Genomic DNA, 26,627 nt, shown 5'->3' on the forward strand with positions numbered 1-26,627 from the left:
GTCAAGGGTTCAGATCCCCGTACCGGCCAGCCACCAAAAAAAAAAAAAGAAGAAGAAGAAGAAAAAGAAAGAATCTGAATGCAAAAGAAGCTGCATGTAAGAAAGACCATAGTCTCCTTATCCTAGACAAGAACAGAAATAACCCAAACACGCGACAAGGGATCCCGTGAGCAAAGCCTCGTCCAGCCCTGTCACGTAACACTGTGCGGCCATTAAGAAGATGCTCACATGTTGGTGTAAATCCAAGAGATGTTTCTATCTTAGGTACTTCATCACATTTAAGACACTATTGATTATTTTTGTTTGTTTTGCTTTTTGGTGTTCTTTTTGGTGGTTGGCTGGTAAGGGGATCCGAACCTTGAACTTGGTGTTACCACACGGTGCTCTAACCAACTGAGCAACCCTCCAGCCTGCACACTGTTGCTTACAAAGCACACCAACACCACTAGTTCATGTACCGCGAACAAAGTAAAAACCCAGGATGAGTTATCGAATGAGACATCTAAATAAAGCCGGGACTCCTTCTCTGAATAATCGTGTCAGGCAGAAAATGTCAGCAAGGAAATCTCCGTGTCTCAACCACGGCCCTGGGTGCAGGCACGGAACAAAACTGCCCCTGAGAATGTGCACAAGCCAGCACTCACATTGGTTTGAGCCTGAATTTGTACTAAGATATGGTCTGAAAACACGTCGAGCAAATACTGTAACTGAGTTTAAATTTCATTTACAGTTTTCTCAAGCTGGCAGTGCCCCTAGGTGACTATCAGAAGCAAATGCAAGCCCCCCCTCGGAAAAGTTGAATTTCAACACAGGCTGCCAGGGCCCATAAGACACTGTCCACTGTACAGTGCAAGATCCAGAGATGTTAAAATATGAAAATATGCAAATCTTAGAATTAATGTTAAGCAAAAAAGTAGAATAAAATGGTACTGGATAATGACATCTCTTTGCAGAGTAGACCAATAGGAAGGAAAGACACAGAAGTGATAAGACAAAATTTTTTTCTTTAAACGACTCTGCATTTTCCAGATTTTTCTAAAGTGAGCATGTATTTAGTAGCCATATATGAAACAGGAGAGATAAAACAGGATGATGTAAGCAGGGAGGGAGGCAACTTCAGGCGGGGTGATCAGGGAGGACATCTCAGAGGAGGTGATGCCTAAACTGAGAAGGAGCAGGAGAAGATATAGGAAGAGTTCACTGCCACATCTGTGTTCAGGTCTGAGCCCAGATCACAGGGCAGATACTGATACATATTTGTTCAATCAGTACAAGAGTTAAGGAATAAACATATTCAGGAAAAACTGCTAAAAAATGAGCGTAAATCTCAAGAGGTCCTAACCAGAGTCTGGCTCCTTAGGGCGGCGGGGGGGAGGGCATTGTCACCGGACTGAGCCGATGAACAGGGCTAGGATACCAGCTGGGCCAACAGCAGGGCTCTATAGAAAGTCTGCAGCTGTGCCTTTATAAGAGGAATGTAGTCCTAGTCTCGGGCCTCAGTTTCCCAATCTGTAAAATGAGGTTAGTGCTTTGCTACCTCAGCCTCTCCAACTTAGCTCCAGATGATACAGTGCTTTGAAATAGAGCCCAGTGCGAGCATGAAAGGCTGTGGAGCCCCAGCAAGTCCTTGTGCAAGCCCAATGACACCTCCTTGCAAACCTGAGACCTGTTAGCTTTAGACAAGCTACTTTGGTTCAGGAAGCTGACCTGTTCTGCTGCTCAGTCTGTGGAAAAGATGCCACATCAGCTCCAACCTTCCTGCCCACATGCACTTTCCCAATACGGTTACTATGTACAGGCATCTGCTGCAAACTACAGATAACAAGATGAGAGATGGGTCCCTGCCTTTGGGAAAGTCACAGCGGGCCGGGACAGCCAGATGAGCAAACAGGATGACAATATCCCGTGGTTTTGGAGAGAGGGAACACCTAATCTGCTGCCAAGAGAGGCAGTAACAACAGCCAACATGGGTACAAGACAATGGAGCATATTCTAGGTTTTTGCACATTGTTTCATTTTGCCCTCACACTTTGGGGAAGTTATCTCCATTTCTCAGATGGGGTTGGAGGCTCAGTTACTTGCCAAGGTCACAGAGCTTGGGATTGAACCTTGGCCTGGGGAACTCTGAAGTCCATGTCCCGGGCACACTACCACATTGATGAGTAGGGCTGGGTATGTGCTGGTGGGGGGAGGTAGGGGAGCCAGGGGAAGTTGGGAGGCTACTGCAGGTAGAGGTGAGAGCATGCTGCATTTAGCGACTGGGCTGGAGGTGTAATGGTGGGCGCTAAGGCTGACACAAAAGGCCGGGTGGGCTGTGGCTTCCTTGTGAAGAAGCTGATGTGAGCAAACCTGCCAATCAGCCTTAAAGGGAAAATCTCCCTGGGCTTCCTGTACAGGTCATCCCCCTGCTCCCAAGCCAGCCCCTCAGAGGACTTCCTGCAAAGGGATCCCGTCTCCTGATGCCAGGGGGCCATGCAGGAATCCTGACTCCTGCCATATTCCAGCTGCTCTGACTGGAAGCACACCCAGGTATCACCAAGGGCGTCTGGAAACCCAGCACTGTCACCCTGGTCTGTGTGTGCAGGACACCAGAAAGGGCTCACTCTCCCTGCAGACCCAGGCTCTCCCAGGGCAATGGCCCTCATGGGGCAGGCTGTCTTCTCACTCAGAGCAGGAAGAGGGGCACTGGGCCTGGCCACTGGCCCTAGCAAAGTTCTGAAGACCTTGAAGATGGAAGTAAGGTGACTAAAGGCTGACCTTAAATAGAGAGATGATCCTGGATTATCTGGGGGGTCCAATGTTATCCAGGAGACTTTAAAAAGAGGAAGGCAGAAGAGAGATGCAGTGGGAGAGTCGGGAGAGTCCAGTGGTGAGGACTCGACCCACCACTGGTGGCTTTGAAGGGGGACACAAGCCAGGAATACAGGGGGCTGAGAATGAGCCTGGCCAACAGCAAGCAAGGAAACATGGACTTTAGTCCTACAACTCCATGGAACTGATGTCTGCCAACACAGAACTGGGAGGCAGATTCACCACCGGAGCGCGAAAAGCCAGGTTCTGGCCTGAGAAACTCAAGCAGCGCATCAGCTAAGTCACACTCTGCCCAGACTTCCACTCACGGAAACTGAGACAATCAACGGGCGTTGTCTTAAACCACTAAGTCTGTGTTAGGGCAGTAATTGGATCACCCCAGCCAGGAGAGCATAGCACAGAGCCTGGGATGCTGGTAGAAAGAGGACATGGTTTCCGCTGCTGGCTCCACACTGCCCAAAGGAACGAGGGAGGAAGGAAACCACCAAACCTGGGACGGGAGCATCGCAGTCATGAGCAGGGTTAACTTACTCATTCACCCAACATTCCTCAGACATTTGCTATGACAAAAGAGCTAGCTGTGCGTCTAGAACTCCAATCTCAGAGTGGGACAGATAGCCAAACAGACCCAACCCAGTGAAATAAGTCCCAGTGCTGTGGGAGGTCAGAGAAGGGCCACTGGTCCACCAGGGAACGAGAAGGTTTCCCAAGGCGTGAAGCCACCTTGGGTCTTGACAGTCCAGGAAGGAGAGATAGGCTCCATGGTGGTGGGCCACTCCAAGAGGAGAACTGCAGGACCATGGAACGGGGAGACCATGCATGGCACATTCAGGGAAATGGCAGCAGATGGGCCAGGCTGGCACACAGACCTCAAGAAAGAGCTTTAGCCAGCAGGTGGGCCAGGGTAAGCTCAGGAGGGCCTTACAGGTCAGACAGGAGAGTTGGGACTGAGGATGCCAAGCAGTGGAGAGTCTATGGGCTAGGGATACATCTCAGGACTGCCCCCATCCTTCAGGACAGTGACCCTCAGATCATGTCAGCCCCTGCTCACACTCCCCAAACCCCCACTCACCCTGACTCAGGAAAAGGCAGGCCTGCGCTGATGGCCTGGAACACCACACCCGCACATGCCCTCTGTGAGGAAATGAATTTACACTTTGGTTTGTGTACCAGCCTCGCAGGTGGTTGTGCCATCCAGCAACTGGCATGTAGCAAACAATCCGTGTTACCTTTAAAGGTAAATAAAAATAAAAAGGCAGGCCCCTGAAAGAATGGCCGCAACAAATAAAACAGCAAAAGAGGGGTATCACATGTACAGAACCGTGGTCAAGTGTGGTGCCCAGGCCTGTGGGCCCGGGAAAGCCAGCTAGGGGCAGACAGCAATGGCATCCCTCACTCTGCTGCTTTGGCACAAACCAGGAAGTCAGCTGTGACCTCCCTCAGGAGCAGGGTAGCACTCTGATAGCACACCTCAAGACCTCCTTCCTGGATGGAGAGATCCACCCGCTTGTCCTAAATGAGGAGCTCTAGAGACGTGAAAACATGCTCCAAACTCCTGTCTTTATCACAAAGCTTGGCATCAGAGGCCCTGAGGTCATCCGGTTACAGAGGAGACTGAGGAGGATTTCTTTTTTCTCTTTTGGCGGCTGGCCCATACAGGGATCAAAACCTGGACATATGATGGCTTCTTTCCCCTTCAAAGCCCAGGACTTGCACGTCAGCATGCCACACACACTTCAGGGGACCAGACCTGTGTGAGGGCTGAAAGGCAGGAAGGACAAGCAACCAGAGCTCTGCTGAGCTAGTGTCAGTGAAGAAGAGAGGCTGGAATCCTCCTGGGTCTGCCTAGGAGATGTGAGACAGAGACAGAGACAGAGAGACGCACTCCGAATCACAGACCCGCTGGAGCTTTGCTGACTCTTGGAGACCACTCAGGCCAGCCCTCAAACTTACAGAACAGGAAACTGAGGCCCAGAGAGAAAGAGCTGAATTTGCCTAGGTTTTTCAGCTGGTCAGTGGCAAGGTCTGGACTAGAACCCAAATTTCTTGACTTCTAGTCCAGTGCCCTTTTCCCAAAAATTGTTCTGCAAGAATTAGACCGAGGCAGGCCAAATAAGTCAAAATGAGGATCTGGGAGTCCAGAATCTGAGTTCCGATTCTGCTGCTAACTTGCTGGGTGGCCTGGGGCAGGAAGCACCCCTCTCTGAGTCATTTCCTCACCTGCTCCCTTGGCCGCTGTCTACAGGTCCTGGGGGGTCTAGCATTCGCCCTAGCACCTGCCGTCCACTTCTAGGGAGAAGAACCACCGCTGCCGCCTAGGCGGAGCTCCGCCCTGGGAGCCATTGGTTCCAGGCAAGCCCCCCACCCTACCCCCATGCAAAGGCTCCACAGGCGGGCCCCGCTCCGCGCAGACACAAGCGCACCGCCGCGCGCGCGCGCACACACCTCCCGCGCAGGTGCACTCACACAAGTACGTGGACCCCGGTGCTCACGCTGTTACCGGCACACCCGCCCGGTCACCCGCCGTCGCCCGTGCACACTCAGGCTCCCGCACTCGTGCACACGCCGTTCCCCACTCCGCGCACCCGGCGCTGGAGCCTCACCGCTGGCGCCGCGCCCCTCGGCCGGTTCCTGGAAAGACGAGGCGAACGCCGGCGGAGGGCGAGGCCCGAGCGGGGAGCCGCGCCCCCGCCCGCCCAAGCCCCGCCCCCGCCCCGCCTCGGGCCGGCGGGGAGGATGTGAGCTCACTCCCGCCTCCGTGTCTCCGGCGCCGCCTTCAAGTGTCCGCCCGAGGTCGCGGCCCGTTCACTGCCAACGGGCTGGCCGGGAAGTCGGCGGCTCGCCAGACCCCTCCCGGCGTCGCACGCAGTAGGAGCCTCCCTAATGGGTACGGAATGAAGGCGGACGGCGCGGGCCCCCAGCCGGGCGGAGGCTGGGCCGAGGCAGCGCCCCTCTCGTAGCCTCCGCGCCGCCCCGCGCACGCCGCACCCAACGCGCTTCCGGCCGGGCCACGTGACCGCGTGCGCACGTGTTCCGGCCCCCGCACCGCGGCTCCCAGCCTCCTCCCGGCCCGCCCCCGGCCGCTGCCCACCTGGAGCCGGCGTAGGCCGGGCAAGAGAGCGGGGGAGACGCGGGCGCCGAGCGACGCGGAGGGGCAGGCCCGGGCGACCGGCGGCGGCCTCCGCCATGAACCCCAGAGGCCTGTTCCAGGACTTCAACCCGAGTAAGTTCCTCATCTACGCCTGCCTGCTGCTCTTCTCAGTGCTGCTGCCCCTCCGCCTGGACGGCATCATCCAGTGGAGCTACTGGGCCGTCTTCGCCCCCATATGGCTGTGGAAGCTCCTGGTCCTCGCGGGCGCCTCGGTGGGCGCAGGCGTTTGGGTCCGCAACCCTCGCTACCGCACCGAGGGCGAGGCCTGTGTGGAGTTCAAAGCCATGCTGATCGCCGTGGGCATCCACCTGCTGCTGCTCATGTTCGAAGTCCTGGTCTGCGACAGGGTGGAGAGGGGGACCCACTTCTGGCTGCTGGTCTTTATGCCACTCTTCTTCGTGTCCCCTGTTTCCGTGGCCGCCTGCGTCTGGGGCTTTCAGCACGATAGGTCGCTGGAGCTGGAGATCCTGTGCTCGGTCAATATCCTGCAGTTCATCTTCATCGCCCTGAGGCTGGACAGGATTATCCACTGGCCGTGGCTGGTGGTATTCGTGCCCCTGTGGATCCTTATGTCGTTCCTTTGCCTGGTCGTCCTGTATTACATCGTCTGGTCTCTCCTGTTCCTGCGGTCCTTGGATGTGGTTGCCGAGCAGCGAAGAACGCACGTAACCATGGCCATCAGCTGGATAACGATTGTCGTGCCCCTGCTCACTTTTGAGGTCCTGCTGGTTCACAGATTGGATGGCCACAACGCACTCTCTTACATCTCCATATTTGTCCCCCTCTGGCTTTCGTTAATAACTTTAATGGCCACAACATTTAGGCGAAAGGGGGGTAATCATTGGTGGTTTGGTATTCGCAGAGATTTCTGTCAGTTTCTGCTTGAAATTTTCCCATTTCTAAGAGAATATGGGAACATTTCATATGATCTCCATCATGAAGATAGTGAAGATGCTGAAGAAACATCAATTCCAGAAGTTCCAAAAATTGCTCCAATGTTTGGAAAGAAGGCTAGGGTAGTTATAACGCAGAGCCCTGGAAAATATGTCCCCCCACCTCCCAAGTTAAATATCGATATGCCAGACTAAATCTTCCTCTAGGGAGGGCCCATCGTGGAATAGAAACCATATGCACACCCAAATATCCACCTTGCTTTGGCCCCTTTGTTTATCCATCAAACTTGGAACTGAAAATGGGCTCCAAACACCGTCATCTCATGCCTTGTTCGTGATTGATGCCTATCAGTGACTCATTAGTACGCACCATAGATAGAGGTTATTTTAATATATGGTTGTGTGCAGTGTGTACATGTGTGGGAGAAACTGCTTCCCAGGTTGGTGCTCTTAAGAGCTAGCTGGGGACAGTAAGCTGAATTGTTTTAGTAGGTCCTCAAAAGGAGTAACTACACAGCTGGTTTTTTTTTAAGTGCTCCTATACCTATGAAAAGTATTGTTTAAAGAAGTATTTTTATACACTGCTAGTCTAAAAATGTATTTCAGTTTGTGCCTGTTGTAATATAGCAAGTGTAAAAAAATCCCCTTTCGCACCACTTGTTTATAAACCTCATAGTTGTTACTTTCAGTGTTCCTACTGTTAGAATAGTTTTTCTTGAGCTTTGCTGATACTGCTCTTTAATAGTCTAATAGGTGAATTTTTCTAATGGAGTGAATCCATACATATATAGTATTTATATGAATATTTTAGCAGTGTAATATGCTGTATTCTGGTTCTCTGCAGTACAATGTATTATGTTAAAGTATTTTTTTAAGTTTATATGTGAAGATACATGTCTGTTGCAGATGTCCTTAAAGACTGCCTAAAACATTAATATACCTAGTGTGGGATCTTATCAAAGTACTCGGCATGACTGTAGAAATTGAAAATCCCATGGATCTTAATATAAAGGTGTTAAATGATGGATGTCTGCACAGTTTTAAGATCTCTCTTAGTGCCCATTAGTAAAGAGAGGAGCCATCGCTCTTTGGGAGCGAGTGGCATGCCCTGGTGTGACACTGTTATAGCACCTTGGATTTTTCCCCACTGGTAGTAACATCTCTTTAGACACAACCAATATAAGCAACAAGTGGTTTGTCCATTTCCAAGACTCTGAGAATATTAGTTGGCCATAATATAAAGCATTCCTTGTCGATGGAAGGCTGGAGAGAGTGGTCTTAACCAAAAATAGCCAGCAGGATCAGGTGTTATTTTAAGGTCCAAACTTTGATCTGTCAGCAACAGATCTGTAAGCAATTCAGGTTGGTTGGGTTTTTTTGTTTGTTTGTTTAGGTAAGTACAATGTTTATTTAGGTACTGGCAGTACACCAGGCAATCAGAAGGGCAAAAGCCAGCTCTTGCAAGAGTAAATGTTCTTCTGACTGAGAACAAACACTTTCAAAAAAAAGTTAATCTAAAAAGGAGCATAGATGTTATTACTGGGGAGAATATTGGAGGGATCCAGTTTTATTAGCAACTTATTTAAAATGATCTAAATTGGGTTCCATGTGAATTAAATAAATAACTCTACCCTTTGCCCTGGCCACGAGGCAAACCTTTTTGGTTTGGAGAAAAAGGTAAACCTAGATTCACTATTTTTGCCCTAGGTAGAACATGTTCCAATGATATACTCAGTGCACGTGCTAGCAACAAATGCTAGCATCAAAAGCCAGCCCTGGGAACCTGAGTGCCTGAAGGCCTGAGGGTGACCATTGCTCAGCTTAGTTTAGTCGGCTGGGACAAAGCTGAGGTCTCTCTCTATCACACACACTGTGGGTTTACACCAGCCAGCACTGTGGGAAGCAGCCCTGAGTGTTAGTGGATGTAATATTTCATAAACGAGGATTCATTCATTCATTTCCTCAACAAATATTTATTGAGGACCTACCCTGAGCCAAGGCATGGTGCTAGGCAGTGGGGATACAGTGGGGAGAAATTCAAATGTGGCCCCTGCCTACGCAGAGTACACAGTGAGAAGCATGTGCTGCACCTCCTTGTGACAGAGAGACAGTGCTTGTCACAGCAGCGCACTGTGGGAGGGAATGAGCCAAGAGTGGTGGTGCAAAAAGCATGAGAGGATGCTGCTGGCCTCAGGATGACCGTCCCCTAAAATTTCAGTCCTATCTGTGTTCTCAGGAGCCCAATGCTCCCCAGTACCCCCTCCACTCCCTGAGACTATCCAGAAGGCATCGCGTACACGTCAGTAAGAAAGTGTAGAGGAGCAGGAGCTGCTGGAGGAATTGGGAGGCAGGTTTAGGATCACTAGCCCCTCCTGTTTACAGTTTCAGGCTAGGGGCTTGGTGGCTCCTGGGGCACTCCCCCTAACTGTGATGGGTTCTTCACACCCACCTAGCCCACCTTACCTGTTCTGCCCCAAGGTGTGTGTCTGGTGTTGAAAGGCCAATATCTGGAATATAACAACCTTTCTCACTCAGTAGGCCATCTCGTCAGGCCTCTCTCCTGCCTCAACCACTAGGCAAAAACAGCATGAGTGACAGGCTGTAGAAAGTTGTTTGTCTGTGAAGTTGATACAACCTCACCTGTGCCTAGGGATTCACCTAATTGCCACGCAACACTGTCCACAATGTTTAGCATGTATCAAGTTTTGTAACTAGTTTCTCCTATAAAATGGTCAGTCAGCTTTTGCTGCAGAAATCTCAGTGGACTGCAACTACAAATTCTCATTCTGAGGTCTACAAGTTGGCTTCTGCGTTACACTCCAGGCCGGGTCTGTCCCGGTCTGCTCCACAACTGTCCTGTATTCTGGGTCTCTGGCTGAAGGAGCAGCATTCCCTGGGCTGTGTTCTTTCTGATGGCAGAAGCAGAAGCTGAGCCAGACCATGCAAGCACACGTGTAGCCTCTGCATAGGGGGCTGTCAGCCCCTGAATTTACCATGTTACAAGATCATTCTAAAGGAATCACAAAATTTATGGTAGATTGTTTTTTCCCCTCTGTTTTAAAACTCTTAATTTTTAAAAGTTGTTACCATTAAAAGCAATGTGAGGAGGATTTGAGGTGTCCTGTGGAAGACCCTGCCTTCAGACCCCTCAGTAAACAGTGGTGAAGCCCTGGAGGCTCCACACAGGACAGTTTTATGAAAGTGCTGTAGTCTGAGGATTTCTGCAGTGGGCTATGCAGGGTGCTTTGGAAAGGTCAAGGCTGGGTGCAGGGAGACTAGGAAGCAGCAGAGTGGAGCCGGGCCAGGGCAGCAGCAGCCCATCACACCCTCCCTCTCCAGGGCTCTCCCTCAGCAGAGGATGCTGTGGGGATACAGGCAGCTCACAGATGGACGGAAAGGCTGGGAGCCCAGCAAGCACACAGGTTCCATTTTGTGCTGTTGGGAACCCAGTCAAGGTCATACTTCAGAGACCATTTGATGAGGATGCCTCAGCTGGTGCCTCCAATGTCACTGGCCTCATGACACTGCTACCAGTGACACCCCACTGTCAGGAGTAAGCCCTCAACCTTCTACCTTAAGGGAGAGAGGATACGATTGGGTAAGTCTCAGGTCTGTGTTCATTCTATAGATTCCTAAACTCAAGAAGAAAGATTGGCTCCTCTAGCTCTGGTAGGAGGAGGCAGGACTCTGCCCAAACTCACTCGATAGAGGATTTGTCTGGAAAGGAAGGGAGTTCCAATGCTTGGTAGCCAAGACAATGAGGCAAGTCCACTGCGCCATGCTCCTTAGCTGTCTAACATAACTCTTCTTCCCGGGCGTGCATCTCAAAAGTAAGTTTCCTATCTCACACAATACAACAGTGCTTCTAACAAAACAGCAGCTCATCCTTCCCCTAAGGGAATAGGGAGGCAACCCTAAGCTGCTTCATCATTTACTTCTTCCAGCTCCATCTAGGATATTTAATGGTGTCTCTTTCTCCCCTAGTTTTGTCAGGTTCTCTCTATATTCTAGAATGTTAAAGTCAGCTGCCCTCCAAGTGTGGTCCAAGGACCCCCGGCGGTCTTCAGGGTCCTCCCTTTCCCAACTACACATTTGGGGAGGCTGATTGTCCTTGCCCAAGATACCATACTGCAACAGACTGAATGCAGAAGCAGCTAGAGGAACGCAGCTGCCTTCTGCTGAGCCAGACATGAAAGGTTTGCAGAAATGCAGAACAATACAACTCTTCTACTCAGTCAATTTTTTTGGTTTGGAAAATATAGTTGTCACTAAAAATATGTATGTAATGGATTTATGGTTTTAGAACTAATGAATAAATATTTTTTAAAGTTACTGGCTTTAATTTCTACCATGGTAGATGTTAGTATAACTCATAAAAAAAAGTTCTTTGAGGCCCACAATCATTTTTTAGAGTATAAAAGGTGTCCTGTGACTAAAACATTTGAAAACTTCTGCTCTAGATTAGAGTGGGGGAAAGAGAGAGGAAAGAAAATTAAAATTGTGTGAAATAAAATCTGTATGACAGAGCAGGAAAGGAAAAATAGAGGCCACTGTCCTTGTTTCTGTCGCAATTACAGAATGGCTTCTCCTCGCTGGTCTCCACCTTCCCTTTGTCCTGCGGTCAGTCAGTCAGGTTACTTAACCCAGGGGAGAAGTTCCCATCTTTGTTCCTGGGCACCTGAGCCTTTTGTGGTTGTGCTGACGTCTTTCATTTAATGTCACCGCTAGATGTGGAGGTACTCAGAGGAATCTAGGGGATCTTCTGGATTCTGGCCATAAGCCTCTGTCTCCATTTTGTGGCATCAACACTATTTCCCCTTGATAATCCATTCAAAGGGGGTTATCAAGTTGGCTGGGAGAGTTGATCCTAGCTACTATAAGGGAAAATAGGGCTGGACAGACACACCCAAAGCACAGAGGCCTCCTTCTCTCTGTTTTCAGGATGTCCTGTTTGTTAAGTAGCTTCGCTGAGGGGCAGGAGAGGGGAAGTGGGTTTTAAACCTTTCTGCACTACAGCAGCTCAGAGCTCTCTCGCTCCCTCCCAGTCCCTCTGTGCCCCTCCGCTGTGTATCATCCCCCACACCCAGGGCCTGCAGAGTGGCCAAGGCAGGGAGAAGCGGGAGTGTCAGCAGCACTCGGGGGCAGAATCCTGGACTGCGCTCTGTCTCCCATCTCATCCCCCCAGACCCCTGCTGGTCCCCTCACATCCCTGTCACAGGACCTGCCCTCCTGGACAAGCGGCTGCCTCCTTCCTCTCTGCACACTGCAGCCTCCTCTTCTCGCCTCTTCTTGGCCCAAGCAACTGCCCATTCATGGTGGAAGCTGCACACCCGCGGCCACCGAGCGTTCTGACTGGCCCTTCCAGCCTTCAACCAAGGGCAGGGAGGAGTGTGGGCAGTTCAGACTCGTCCTTCAGCCTGAGACCTTCCCAGGGCCATCCCCACCCGGTTGGTAACCCGTAACCAGTGAGCTCACAGTCTGGGAACCCCTCCTGTTTGCGGCAATTGCCACAGGCCAGTGCCGTATCCAGGCAGGCTGCTCCGCCACCCCACCTCCCGCTCTCCAGTGTGTTTAAGGACAGGACCCCCTGGTTGGGGCCCTTGCTGTCTTGAACACCATCTAAGGCCCCTTTCTCCGCTCAAGGCCTGCCTCACCCTCCCCTGAGTTGCAGCTCTGCTCAGCCTCCCATCCGTCCTTGTTCCCTGCCTGGCTCATCCCATTAGATGTGACACCTGAGCCTGGACCAGGCTGGACTCTGCTGCAGCCCAGGAGGGCATGCTGTGACCCACGGAGGCTCTGAAAATGTCAGCCACACTCCCAAGAGCTGGGGGATCAGCACTGACCTAGACTCCACACCCCAGCCTCAGCAGTCCAGACAGGGCTGGGGCATACAGTCTGGGATAGTCCCTGACAGCCACCATCCTCCCAAGCGGCATTAGGCAGAAGTCATCAGTGGGGAGGATGGTCTTGCCTGGGATGTCCCTGCAGCACTGCCAACCCTAAGGGCCTGTTCGAGGGTCCCTGACAGGTGAGCAGGGGGCATTTAAGAGCAGGCCATGCAGGCCACCCAGTGTTCCACTGATGGTGTGTGGGAAGGAGAGGCTCAGAAAGGAAGAAGGTACAGGAGCTGCCCTTGGGAGGAAGCAGCTCAGCCTAGGAGATCATGTCCCACACCACCAGGCCTAGCAACAGTCAGCCACGTGGCAAGGACACACTTGGTCAGCTCAGGCTGTCTTGACAAAATCCTGCAATCTGGGTGCCTTAAACGGCAGGCATTTATTTTTCACAGTTCTGGAGGCTGGAAGTCCAAAACCAGGGTGCAGCACAGGGGGGTTCTGGCGAGGAATCTCTGCCTGGCTTGCAGACTGCCACCTTCTCACTGCATCCCCACATGGCAGAGAGAATAAGAACACGTTCTGTGGGGGTCTCTTCTTAAAGGGCCCATCAGGAGGGCTCCACCCTCACGACCTCATCTAAACCTTATCAGACCCCAAGGCCCTATCTCCAAATACAATCACATTGGGGGTTAGGACCCCACATATGAATTGGGGGGAACACAATTCAGTCCATAGCACACACTAAGCACACAAGGTCCGAAGGCAGGGACCCAGCACGACATTCATTCAGGTCATATCTCCTGAGTACCTACTGTGTACAGGCCCAGTGGGTCCATGATGAATGAGCCATGGTCACTGTCCTAGAGAAAGTCCTCCTGGGACACACAGGCCTGCAAGCTTCCAGTGACACAAGTACAGCGACACAGGCACTGGGGGCAGGACCACCTTCAACCAAGCAGGGCCCCAGAATGGCTGCCTCGAGGAGGCGGCAGCAGTACTTGAGAGTAAATGGGGTGAGCCTGACACTGAAATGGGGGTGTCACTGCCTGGACTGGTCCAGGGCTGTGAAGACAGAGGAGGAAAGTATGGGTCGGGATGCCTTTGGTGATCATTAATAGTGACTTAAACAATAAGGACCATTACAGAAATGCAGAGGAGTGGCCAGAGGACAGGGTCCCTTGTTCGACTTCGTAGTGCCATCCTTATCCTCAACTGTTGCTGATATCTGTCTCCAGGTCACCAGACACAGCTGCAGGTGTCACCTACAGACAAGGGTATGGCCAGCGGTTTCCATGTGTGTCTCTTTTTATTGGGGAGGAAAACCTGGGAGGTTTTCCAGAGAGAATCCTAAGGGACTCTTCCTAAATTCCCCTGGGCCAGGATCAGGGCACAGACTGAAGCACTGGCCAGGGGACGCAGCTGCCATGAGGGCACCTGCCTGATGCGGGTGGAGAATGGCCTCCCTGAGCAGAGCACTGGGCCAGCATGGCAGGTGGAGGGGCGCTGCAGGGGGCAGCCCCCAGCACATCCTTCCACTCGGGGGTATCAGGACGTGGGTGGGAGAATAAGGAGAGAACCGGAAGCAGGTGTTCGGTCATAACTGGCCACGTGAGGTGAGTAATGAATTTTAACATCCAGAAGGCCATGGAAACTGTCAAAGGATTTAAGCAGATTTATGTCTTGAAAGATCATTCTACCATAGCAAAAAAGACTGGAAAGAACCTAAATGCCCAAGAATTGGGGGTTAAATACATTGTACATACATATGCTGGATTATACAGTCTTGTTTTTATTTTTATTTTGGCAGCTGGCTGTGATAGGGATTGAACCCTGGCCCTTGGTGTTATCAGCACCATGTTCTAACCAACCAAGCTGACCGGCCAGCCCCTATATAGTCTTTTAAAAAGGAGTTTTACAAAAAAAAAAAAAAAAAAAAAAGGTGTTTTACAAACAACTTTCAGAGCCCAAGAAAAACTCGATATTAAACTAAGCTGGGGGAAAGGAGGGAAACACAAGGTGAGAACGCCGTGTTAACATGTGTGCAGGAGAAAGGCTGGAAGGGACTAAACCTAACTGGTACCACCACTTGATCTTTCTACTTTTCCTATTTAACCAGTTCTATAGTGAGCACGTCTTTTCTATTCAGAAAGCGAATACTTTCAAATTTTAACAAAGTACGATTGCTCCAGGGACAGTGTGAATTAAGAGGAAGGGGAAAGTCTGGTAAGAGCTTGGGAGGGGTGGGGTAGGAAGAATGAGGAATTTAGGACAAGCTGAGTTTGACATGTGACCCAAGTGCTGAGGTGAGAGGACAATTCAGGAAGATTTCTTGGTGGGGGAGGCAACAGGGCCCCACCAGACCTTTGGTCCCTATCTCAGGCTTCCCTTTCTGCTCCTGGCCGGGCCTTCCTCTCCTCTGACAGGAGGGACATTGAGGCGCCTGCACTGCACAGCCAGCACCCTGGTGGCAGCCCACGTACAATAGCTGAAAGAGGGTCTCCCCTTTTGCCCCATCACTTCCTATGTGGTGTCACCTGGAGCCCAAGCCCACCCTGAGCAGCCCCAGATGCCCACAAGCCTTGTTGGCATCGGTCCCACCCCCAAAAAAATTGTTCACCAGGTCTCCAGCAGGTTCTGGAGGCAGTGGCCGAGAAGGTTATCAGGGCTTCCAGAATGCGCAGGGGTGGGACAGTTCTCTGGTGCAGGCTGGCTTGTCCCCCTTCATTCAGGTTAGCACTTTGAAATCACAGAGCTACAGCTATCAGAACTCACCTGCTCTGTCCTAGAGACAAAATGCAAAACACACTTTGGCAGCAAAGGATCCTGGGAAAAAGAGCTCTGGTGAGGGGGCTGAGACCTGATTTAAACACCCTCATGTGAGCCATGTGACCCAGGACAGGCCACTGGCCTCTCTGAGCCTTGGGGATCAACTTTGTAAAGTCATGACTGTGGTCACCACTGTGAGCAATGATAGCCTGAGATGTAGAGGAGCCAGCCTGGCTCTGTGTTCCTGAGTGGGGCTGGAATATCTGAGGATTGCCCACCAAGCGCCCCCAGCCAGCCCCATGGGGGTCACCTACAGCTGCTCTGGCAGTCTGCGTCAGAGCATCCCTGCACTTTGCTTACAGGATCCCCAAGAGGCTGGCTGTGGTCTGGCCATGAACCTCATGGGTTCTCATGCTCTCCTCCCCTGGCCTGGAATGTCAGCTGGGCCATGCTTGTTCATGTCCATGACCCACTATGCCTGGTGCCCAGCAGGTGATCAACAAACACTTCTTCATTGAGAGAAGGAAGCTTCGGGTGTGGCCCTCACCCTGCCTCCCCAGGTGACTCACCCACAGACACACCCCAAACCCTGGCAGCCGGGACAAGGGACAGAGGCAAAAGCCAAAGCTTGCTCACCTAGGGATATAAGTGTGTTAGTGTCACGTGTTGACCATAACAAAGTACCACTGGGTGACTTATAACAAAGTACCACTGGGTGACTTATAACAGAAATTTATTTTCCCACAATTCTGGAGGCCGGAAGTTCAAAATCAAGGTGTCAGCAGGCCATGCTCCCTCTGAGGACTCTGGGGGATCCCTCCTTGTCTCTCTCCCAGCTCTGGCAGCTTCTGGCGATTCTTGGCGTTAGTTGGTTTGTGGCTGCATCACTCCTATCTCTGCCTCTGTCCTCACATGGCCTTCTCCCCTGTGTGTCTGTGTCTGGGTCCAAATCTCCTTCTCCTTTCTTTCATGAAGACACCAGTCACTGGATTAGGGCCCACCTTAACCCAGTAGGACCTCATCATAACTTGATCACATCTGCAAAGACCTCATTTCCAATAAGGTCACAATCAGGTACCAGGGGTTAGGACTTGGACATATCTTCTGGGAGGACACAAGTCAACCCCAACAATAAGGGTCTTTTGACAGCTGCACCTGGCACCTGCCCCCCCTCAGCCCCACCTCGGCCAGTGATGAGTGGGCTAAACCCCAAGCAGCAGGATCCCTGCCAGTTTGGGGAGACTTTCTCTGCTCCTGGAACAGCCACCTCCCTCCAGGCTGTCTGGAGGCCCCTCTGCTCCCTTTTTAGGACTCCTCTCCCGGACATTGGGGCAGGTGTGGGGAGGAGAGGCAGGGCTGCCCTGCCCGCTCTGCAGTGACCAGGGTCCTTCAATACCAGGAGTCCTGCAGGGCAGCACCTGCTCAGAGCACACTGAGGAGGAGGAGTGCTCACCTGCCAGAGGGATTCACAGCTGGCCCGGAAACAACCACTTCCTTCCCGAAGAAGCGGTGATCGATTGCGGCTTGTTTGCAGAAGCTCGAGAAGCACCAGAACAGAAAGTCCCATCACACATACTTCCAGCACCATTCGGTGCTGGTGACAGTGGGAGCTTCAGTTGGCAGATGGAGGAGGAGCTCTCTGAGCTCCCCCTCCATGGATCATCACCCTTTGTTAATGTGGCATCTTCCAGAATCTGGCCATGCCTTCCAGGAACAGGCCAAACCTGCAGTTCTCACTCTAGCCCTCTGCTCTGTTTTGGGTCCTACTGAAGGTCTGCAGCGGATGGTAACATTCCTGCTCTTTCTTCAAATCGTAGCAGCACTGCCTCCTTCAGGAAGCCTTCCTTGACACCCCACTCTCTCGGGGATGGGCGAGTGGTCTCTGGTTTCCATCTCACAGCACTTACCCTGCTGTATTAACACGATCTGTTTCTATGTCTGACTCCTTCGCAGGGCTCTTTTCTCCCCAAGGGCTGAGCTGCAGCTGGTTGTCCTTGGGTCTCTGATGGGCACGTGTATTGTAAATTTAAGAAAAAATGGATGAATGAACGTGTCTGTGCCAACTCCTGGATTATCCAGAGAGGATAAGGAGTGAGAAGCTGGAATGGAGAGAAGGGAGGTCGGCGGGGAGCAAGGTGGTGAGAAGCACCCAGAAGCCCCTGGGCAGAGAAGTTGGGCTCAGCAGCCGGGGAAGGACAGCTATTAGGAGTGTCAGTGGGAGGGCAAAAGTTCTGAGGCCATGGGAGGAGATAGGCAAAGGCCAGCCAGAGCCACCATTCTGCACAGTGGACATATATGTGCCAGGCACAACCAGGGGACCTCACCATGTGTTTAGCATGGGGGTCAGGGGTGCAGAGCTGCAGCAAGCATGGTTCTAGACACCTGGGGTTCACTGCTTCCACCCCGAAGAGGCCAGCCAGAAACTGAAATTTCTGTCCCAGGCCCACAGCAGCTGAGCAAAGCCCAGTGCCCTCTCAGCATGGCCTGGACCTTCAGTCTCCCTGGACTGAGTTGTCTCTGCCAGAGGGACACAGACTCTTTCAAACAGAGGGAGCTGTGGTTGGGACCAATGCCCTGGCCAGCCCTCTGACCAGTGGGAGTCTTCTGGAAGTGGGTGAGCCTGGCCTCCTGAATGCCCCATCTACCTGTTCGCTGTGGCTCTCTAGGCCCAGGGTGGCCTGAGGCTCCTCAGCTTCCCCCAGCAGTGGATTCTGGCTGCCCTCCACTCTCTCTACAGAGGACACAAGTTGTCACCCTCACAGGCCTAGGGCCTTCATTTCCCAGGGGTCCTCTCATCCTAGCAACACGGGGAGGCCGGTTCAGCAGTTGGTCGGGATCTGCCTAGGCCTCAGTGCAGGAGTGTGGGGACCTGAACCAACCCCAGCAGCCCCTTCCCACCCATCCGCCTTCTTGATACCCCAAAGGGACCCAGTGCACCCTCTTCTGGCTCAGAGACCATCCTGCTGTGTTTTTATATGGCCAGGTTGGGCTCAGGTCAAAGGCACAGGGAGAGCATGAGAAAGGGTTGGCAGGGGACCCTGAAGGGGAAGGAAAGGCTGCACCTGCCCCAGTGAACAAGCCCAAGCAGGAAGTACTACAGGGTCCGTGAGCTCCCCTCCTGCTGGCACCTGTAACTCAGGAGTCAGGAGGGGCTGGACACTCGGGAAGTTCTCTACGGGGCCGCGGGCTGACCTCAGCCCTCCCCACTCCAGCCCAGGGTGGAGGACTGAGCAGCAGCACTTCCAGGGCAGCTTCCTACAGACTTGAGGAACAAGACCACTACAGCCTCTTGGCGCTGTCCAAGTGCTCGGTTCCCTGTCATGAGCCATGATGCAACAGCCAGCAAGATACATTATTGCATGTAACCCCCATGGTGCCCCATAGGTCCTCTTTCTGGAATTCGCCTAATACTTTACCATAACCACTTGTGCAACTCCCAACTTCCCCCAGAGTCATTCAGTGGGTGGGGTGGGGGGTAGGGTACAGGGACCGCTGCAAACTATTTTCCACAGTTATTGCACCATTTTACATTCCTAACAGCAAAGTACAAAGTTTCCAATTTCTCCATATCCTCATCAACATTTAGTCTCCTTTTTAAAAATTATAGCTATCCCAGTAGATATACAGTGGTATCTCATAATTTTGATTTGTATTATCCTAATGACTAAGGTTGCCAACCATCTTTTCATGTGCTTATTGGCCATGTGCATATATTCCTTGGAGAAATGTCTATTCAAGTCCTTTACTCATTTTAATTGGGTTGCCTGTCTTTTGTTGTTGAGCTTTAGTTCTTCGTACATTCTGGATATTAATCCTTTATCAGATTTATAATTTGCAAATATTTTATCCCATTTTGTATATTGTCTTAACTTTCTTGATAATGTCCTTTCATGCACAAAAGTTTTAAATTTTGATGAAGTTCACATTATCATTTTTTCTTTTGTTGCTCACACTTTTGCTGTCATATGGAAGAAACTATTGCCAACTCCAAGGACATGATTTATCCCTATGCCTTCTTCTAGGAGTTTTATGGTTAGGCTCTTATACTTAGGTTGTTGATCCCTTTTCAGTTAATTTTTATGGATGATGTAGGAAAAGATCCAACTTAATCCTTTTGCAGGTGGAAATCCAGTTGTCACCACACAATTTGTTGAAGAGACTGTTCTTTCCACATTGAATGGTCTTGATGTTCTTGTCAAAAGTCTATTGGCCATAGATACATGTTATTTCTGGACTCTCGATTCAATTCCATCGATCTATATGTCTATCCTTATGGCCAGTACTAATCTGTTTTTATTACTGTAGCTTTGTAGTACGTTTTGAAGTTGGGAAGTGTGAGTTCTATGACTTTGCAGCTCTTTTTCAAGATTTTTTTGGCTATTTGAGACCCCTTGCAGTTTTTTATGAATTTGAGAAGCAGCTTTTCCATTTCTGCAAAAACACTGTTGAAATTCGATAGAGATTGCATTGAATCTGTAGATAGCTTTGGGTAATATTACAACGATATTAAATCTTTCTACCTATAAACATGGGATGTCTTTACACTTATTTAGGCCTTAATTTCTTTTAGCGTTTTGTTTGTTTGTTTAGTTTTCATCTTCTTGGTTAAATTTCATCTTAATAAAATTTATTCCTAGATATTTTATTTTTTTTAGATGCTATTGTAAATGAAATTGTTTTCTTAATTTCCTTTTCAGATTGTTCATTGCAGATGTATAGAATCACAACTGATTTTTGTGTGTTGATCTTGTACCCTGCAACTGTGACAAATTCATGTATTAGCTATAGTGGCTTTTAATAAATTCTTTGGGATTTTCTATATATCGGATCATGTCATCTGCAAATAGGGATAGTTTTACCTATTCCTCTCCAATATGGATGCCCTTCATTTCTTTTACAATTTGTTTAATTGCTCTGGTGAGAAATTCCAGTACATTGTGGAATAGCAGTGGTGAAGCAGGCATCTTTGTCTTGTCCCTGATCCTAAGGGGAAATCTTTCAGTCTCCCACCATTGAGTATGATGTTACATGGAGATTATTTCATATATGGCTTATATCATGTTGAGGAAATTCCCTTATACTCCTAGTTTTCTGAGTGTTTTTATTATGAAATTGTGTAAGATTTTGTCAAATGCCTTTTATGTGTTAATTGAAATGATCCTGTGGGTTTTTCTCTTTCATTCTATTAATGTAATGTAATACACTGATTGATTTACTAATAGTGACCCACCCTCACATTCTGGGATAAATTCCACTTGGTCATTGTATATAATCCTATTAATATGCTGTTGAATTCAGGTTGCTAGTACCTTGATGAGGATTTTTGCATCATTCATGAGGAATATTGGTCTGTAATTTTTTCTTGTGATATCTTTATGTGGTTTGGGTATCAAAGTAATACTGGCCTCATAGAATGAGTTAGGAAGTGTTATGCCTCTTCTGTTTTTTGGAAGACTTTGAGAAGGACTGCTTTTAATTCTTTAAGTGTTTGGTAGAATTCACCAGTGAAGCCATGTGATTCTGAACTTTTCCATGTTAGGAGATTTTTGATTACTGATTCAATCTCTTTACTACTTGTAGGTCTATTCAGATTTTCCATGATTTTCTTTATGATTCAGTTTTGAAACACTGTATTTCTAAGATTTTCTTCATTTCACATAGATTATCCAGTTTGTTGGAACACAGTTGTTCATAGTATTTTCTTATCCTTTTTGTTTCAATAGTTTGGTAGTGACGTACTCACTTTCATTTCTGATTTTAGTTATTCATGTCTTCTTTTTTTTTTTCTTAGTCAATTAGTTAAAGGTTTATAAAATTTGTGGATCTTTTCAAAGAACCAACTTTTAGTTTTGATGTTTCTATTTTTTCCTATTCTCCAATTTATTTATCTCTGCTCTAATAACAATCTTTATTATTTCCTACCTTTTACTAGGTTTGGGTTTATTTTTCTCTTCTTTTCCTCATGCCTCAAGCTGTACAGTTAGGTTATTGATTTCAGACCTTTCTTTTTTTTTTTTTAATTCCCAAATGTTTTTATTTATTTATTTATTTATTTATTTATTTTTTATCTGGGAACTTTTTTTTTTTTTTAATTTTCTTTTGTCGATATACATTGTGGCTGATTATTGCTCCCCATCGCCAAAACCTCCCTCCCTCCTCCCTCCCCCCCCTCCCCCCCAACAATTTCCTTTCTGTTTGCTTATCGTATCAACTTCAAGTAATTGTGGTTGTTATATCTTCTTCCCCCCCCCGGTTTTTTTTTTTTTGGTGTGTGTGTGTGTGTGTGTGTGTGTGTGTGTGTGTGTGTGTGTGTGTGTGAATTTATATATTAATATTTAGCTCCCGCCAATAAGTGAGAACATGTGGTATTTCTCTTTCTGTGCCTGACTTGTTTCACTTAATATAATTCTCTCAAGGTCCATCCATGTTGTTGCAAATGGCAGTATTTCATTTGTTTTTATAGCTGAGTAGTATTCCACTGTGTAGATATACCACATTTTCCATATCCACTCATCCGATGATGGACATTTGGGCTGGTTCCAACTCTTGGCTATTGTAAAGAGTGCTGCGATGACCATTGAGGAACAGGTATACCTTCGACTTGATGATTTCCATTCCTCTGTGTATATTCCCAACAGTGGGATAGCTGGGTCATATGGCAGATCTATCTGCAATTGTTTGAGGAACCTCCATACCATTTTCCATAGAGGCTGCACCATTTTGCAGTCCCACCAACAATGTATGAGAATTCCTTTTTCTCTGCAACCTCACCAGCATTTATCGTTCAGAGTCTTTTGGATTTTAGCCATCCTAACTGGGGTGAGATGGTATCTCAGTGTACTTTTGATTTGCATTTCCCGGATGCTGAGTGATGTTGAGCATTTTTTCATATGTCTGTTGGCCATTTGTATATCTTCCTTAGAGAAATGCCTATTTGGCTCTTTTGCTCATTTTTTAATTGGGTTGCTTGTTTTTTTCTTGTAAAGTTGTTTGAGTTCCTTGTAGATTCTGGACATTAATCCTTTGTCAGATGTATATTTTGCAAATATTTTCTCCCACTCTGTTGGTTGTCTTTTAACTCTGTTCATTGTTTCTTTTGCTGTGCAGAAGCTTTTTAGTTTGATATAATCCCATTTGTTTATTTTTCCTTTGGTTGCCCGTTCTTTTGGGGTCATATTCATAAAGTCTGTGTCCAGTCCTATTTCCTGAAGTGTTTCTCCTATGTTTTCTTTAAGAAGTTTTATTGTTTCAGGGTGTATATTTAATTCTTTAATCCATTTTGAGTTGAGTTTAGTGTATGGTGAAAGGTGTGGGTCTAGTTTCATTCTCCTGCATATGGATATCCAGTTCTCCCAGCACCATTTGCTAAAGAGGCAGTCTCTTCCCCAGTGTATAGGCTTGGTGCCTTTGTCAAAGATCAGATGGCAGTAAGTGTGTGAGTTGATTTCTGGATTCTCTATTCTATTCCATTGATCAGTGTGTCTGTTTTTATGCCAGTACCATATTGTTTTGGTTATTATAGCTTTGTAGTATAGTTTAAAGTCAGGTAGTGTTATGCCTCCAGCTTTATTTTTTTTTTGCTCAGCGTTGCTTTGGCTATGTGTGGTCTTTTGTTATTCCATATAAATGTCTGGATAGTTCTTTCCATTTCTGAGAAAAATGTCTTTGGAATTTTGATGGGGATTGCATTGAATTTGCTTATCACTTTGGGTAGTATGGACATTTTCACTATGTTGATTCTTCCAATCCAAGAGCATGGGATATCTTTCTGTCTTCTTGTATCCTCTCTAATTTCTCTCAGCAGTGGTTTGTAGTTCTCGTTATAGAGATTTTCACATCCTTGGTTAACTCAATTCCTAAGTATTTTATTTTTTTGGTGGCTATTGTAAATGGCCCGGCTTTCTTGATTTCTCATTCTGCATGTTCACTATTGGAGAATAGAAATGCTACTGATTTTTGTGTGTTGATTTTGTATCCTGCTACTGTGCTGAAATCATTTATCACCTCCAAGAGTTTTTCTCTAGAGGCTTTAGGCTGTTCGATATATACGATCATGTCATCTGCAAACAGGGACATTTTGACTTCATCTTTTCCAATCTGGATGCTCTTTATTTCCTTCTCTTTTCTGATTGCTCTGGCTAGTACTTCCAACACTATGTTGAATAGGGGTGGTGAGAGTGGGCATCCTTGTCTAGTTTCTGTTCTTAAAGGAAAAGCTTTCAGTTTTTCCCCATTCAGGATGATATTGGTAGTGGGTTTATCATCTATGGCTTTAATTATGTTGAGATACTTTCCATCTATACCTAACTTATAAAGGGTCTTTGTCATGAATGAGTGTTGAGTTTTATCAAATCCTTTTTCAGCATCTATAGAGATGATCAAATGGTCCTTGTGTTTGAGTTTATTAATATGGTGTATCACATTTATTGATTTGCATATGTTGAACCAACCTTGCATCCCTGGGATGAATCCCCCTTGATCGTGGTGAATAATTTTATGTATATGTTGCTGTATTCTGTTTGCTAGTATTTTAGTGAGGATTTTTGCATCTATATTCATCAAGGATATCGGCCTGTAGTTTTCTTTTTTGGTTATATCTTTACCTGGTTTTGGTATCAGGATGATGTTTGCTTCATAGAATAAGTTTGGGAGATTTGCGTCCATTTCAATCTTTTGGAATAGTTTGTAAAGAATCAGTATCAATTCCTCTTTGAATGTTTGGTAAAATTCTGCTGTGAATCTATCTGGTCCTGGGCTTTTCTTTGTTGGGAGCTTTCTGATAACAGCTTCAATCTCCTTTATTGTTATTGGTCTGTTCAGATTTTCTACGTCTTCATGGCTCAGTTTTGGGAGCTTGTGTGTGTCCAGAAATTTATCCATGTCCTCCAGATTTTCAAATTTGTTGGCATATAGTTGTTTATAGTAGTCTCGAATGATTCCTTGTATTTCAGATGAATCAGTTGTAATATCGCTTTTTTCATTTCTAATTTTTGTTATTTGAATCTTCTCTCTTCTGTTTTTTGTTAGCCATGCTAATGGTTTGTCAATTTTATTTATCTTTTCAAAAAACCAACTTTTTGATTCATTGATCTTTTGTATTTTGCGGGGGGCTTCAATTTCATTAAGTTCTGCTCTGATTTTAATGATTTCTTTCCCTCTGTTAACTTTAGGTTTGGATTGTTCTTGTTTTTCTAGATCTTTAAGGTGAAGTGTTAGGTTGTTCACTTGCCATCTTTCCATTCTTTTGAGGTGAGTATTTAATGCAATAAATTTCCCCCTTAATACTGCTTTTGCAGTATCCCACAGGTTTTCGTATGATGTATCATTATTTTCATTAGTTTCAATAAATTTTTTGATTTCCTGCTTGATTTCTTCTTGGACCCATATGTCATTAAGTAGAATGCTGTTTAATTTCCATGTGTTTGTATAGTTTCCAGAATTTCATTTGTTATTGATTTCTAGTTTTAATCCATTATGGTCTGAGAAATTACATGGGATAATTCCAATTTTTTTGAATTTGTTGAGACTTGATTTGTGACCTAATATGTGATCTATCCTGGAGAATGATCCATGTGCTGATGAGAAGAATGAATATTCTGAGGTTGTTGGAGGGAATGTTCTGTAGATATCTGCCAAGTCCAATTGGTCTAGAGTCTTGTTTAGATCTTGTGTTTCTCTGCTGATTCTTTGCCTAGATGATCTGTCCAATATTGACAGTGGGGTGTTCAGGTCCCCTGCTATTATGGTATTAGTGTCTATTTCCTTCTTCAGGTCTAATAGAGTTTGTTTTATAAATCTGGGTGCTCCAACATTGGGTGCGTACATATTTATGATTGTTATGTCTTCTTGATGGATCAGTCCTTTTATCATTAAGTAGTGTTCCTCATTGTCTCTTTTTATGGTTTTTAGTTTAAAGTCTACTTTGTCAGATATAAGAATAGCTACTCCAGCTCATCTTTCTTTTCTGTTTACATGGTAAATCTTTTTCCATCCTTTCACTCTTAGTCTATGTGAGTCTTTATGGGTGAGGTGGGTCTCTTGAAGGCAGCATATAGTTGGGTCCTCCTTTTTGATCCAGTCAGCCAGTCTGTGTCTTTTGATTGGGGAATTTAAGCCTTTTACATTAAGAGTTGTTATTGAAAAGGGTTGATTTATTCCTAGCATTTTATTGATTGTTGTTTGGTTGTCTTAGGTGTCTTCTGTTCGTTGCTTTCTGATTTACTGTTTGTTTTCTGTGTTTGATGGTTCCTTAGGTTGTAGATAGCGTTTTTGTTTGTTTGTTTTCTCTTCATGAATGCCATTTTTATTATACTAGTGGGTTTAGGTTTTTCTTGGGTTTTATGGCAGTAGTAGTTATTTTTCAGGAACCAAACCCAGTACTCCATTGAGAATTTCTTGTAAGGGTGGTCGTGTGGTGGTGAACTCCCACAGTTTTTGTTTGTCTGAGAAAGATACTATTTGCCCTTCATTTCGGAAGGATAGCCTTGCAGGGTAGAGTATTCTTGGCTGACAATCTCTGTCTTTTAGTATTTTGAATATTTCATCCCATTCCTTTCTGGCTTTTAGGGTTTGTGATGAAAAGTCTGATGTTAGCCTGATTGGGGCTCCCTTATAAGTGATTTGATGCTTCTCTCTTGCAGCTTTTAAGATTCTCTCTTTGTCTTTGAGTTTTGCCAATTTGACTATAACATGTCTTGAAGAGATCTTTTTGGGTTGAATACGTTTGGAGATCGTTGAGCTTCCTGGATCTGAAGATCTGTGATTTTTCCTATACCTGGGAAGTTTTCTGCCACTATTTTGTTGTATATGTTTTCAATGCAATCTCCTTTTTCCTCCCCTTGTGGAATACCCATGACTTGGATATTTGAGTGCTTAAGGTTGTCTGATATCTCTCTCAGATTTTCTTCAATGCCTTTGATTCTTTTTTCTTTTTCTTTTTTTTTTTTTTTTGGCTGCTTGTGTTATTTCAAACAGCCCATCTTCAAGTTCAGAGGTTCTCTCTTCAACTTCCACAAGCCTGCTGGTTAAACTCTCCGTTGTGTTTTTTATTTCACTGAATAACTTCTTCAGTTCAGCAAGTTCTGCTACATTTTTTTCAGGGCATTGATTTCCTTGTACATTTCCTCTTTCAGGTCCTGTATACTTTTCCTCCTTTCATCATGATGTCTA

The 26,627-nt window shown here is 47.2% G+C and overlaps 2 protein-coding genes across 6 annotated transcripts in view; one reads left to right on the forward strand and one right to left on the reverse strand.

Annotated features, from left to right (window-relative positions):
• Window positions 1-5,789, reverse strand: part of RALB (RAS like proto-oncogene B) — a 70,037-nt gene extending 64,248 nt beyond the window's left edge. For 2 of the 5 annotated variants that reach the window (XM_063096137.1, XM_063096143.1), the window contains exon 1: window positions 5,278-5,789. The gene's annotated coding sequence lies outside the window, so the exon portion shown is untranslated. The remainder of the gene's footprint in view (window positions 1-5,277) is intronic. The other 3 variants (XM_063096181.1, XM_063096153.1, XM_063096161.1) reach the window with 3 other exon arrangements.
• On the forward strand, window positions 5,554-11,130 carry TMEM185B (transmembrane protein 185B). Its single transcript, XM_063096124.1, has one exon. It carries the CDS (start codon window positions 5,998-6,000, stop codon window positions 7,048-7,050), a length of 1,053 nt encoding a protein of 350 aa, XP_062952194.1. The 5' UTR covers window positions 5,554-5,997; the 3' UTR covers window positions 7,051-11,130.
• Window positions 11,131-26,627: the final 15,497 nt, after the last annotated feature.

This window comes from Cynocephalus volans, chromosome 1 (genome assembly GCF_027409185.1).
Source record: "Cynocephalus volans isolate mCynVol1 chromosome 1, mCynVol1.pri, whole genome shotgun sequence".
In the NCBI taxonomy this organism is placed as follows: Eukaryota; Metazoa; Chordata; class Mammalia; order Dermoptera; family Cynocephalidae; genus Cynocephalus; species Cynocephalus volans.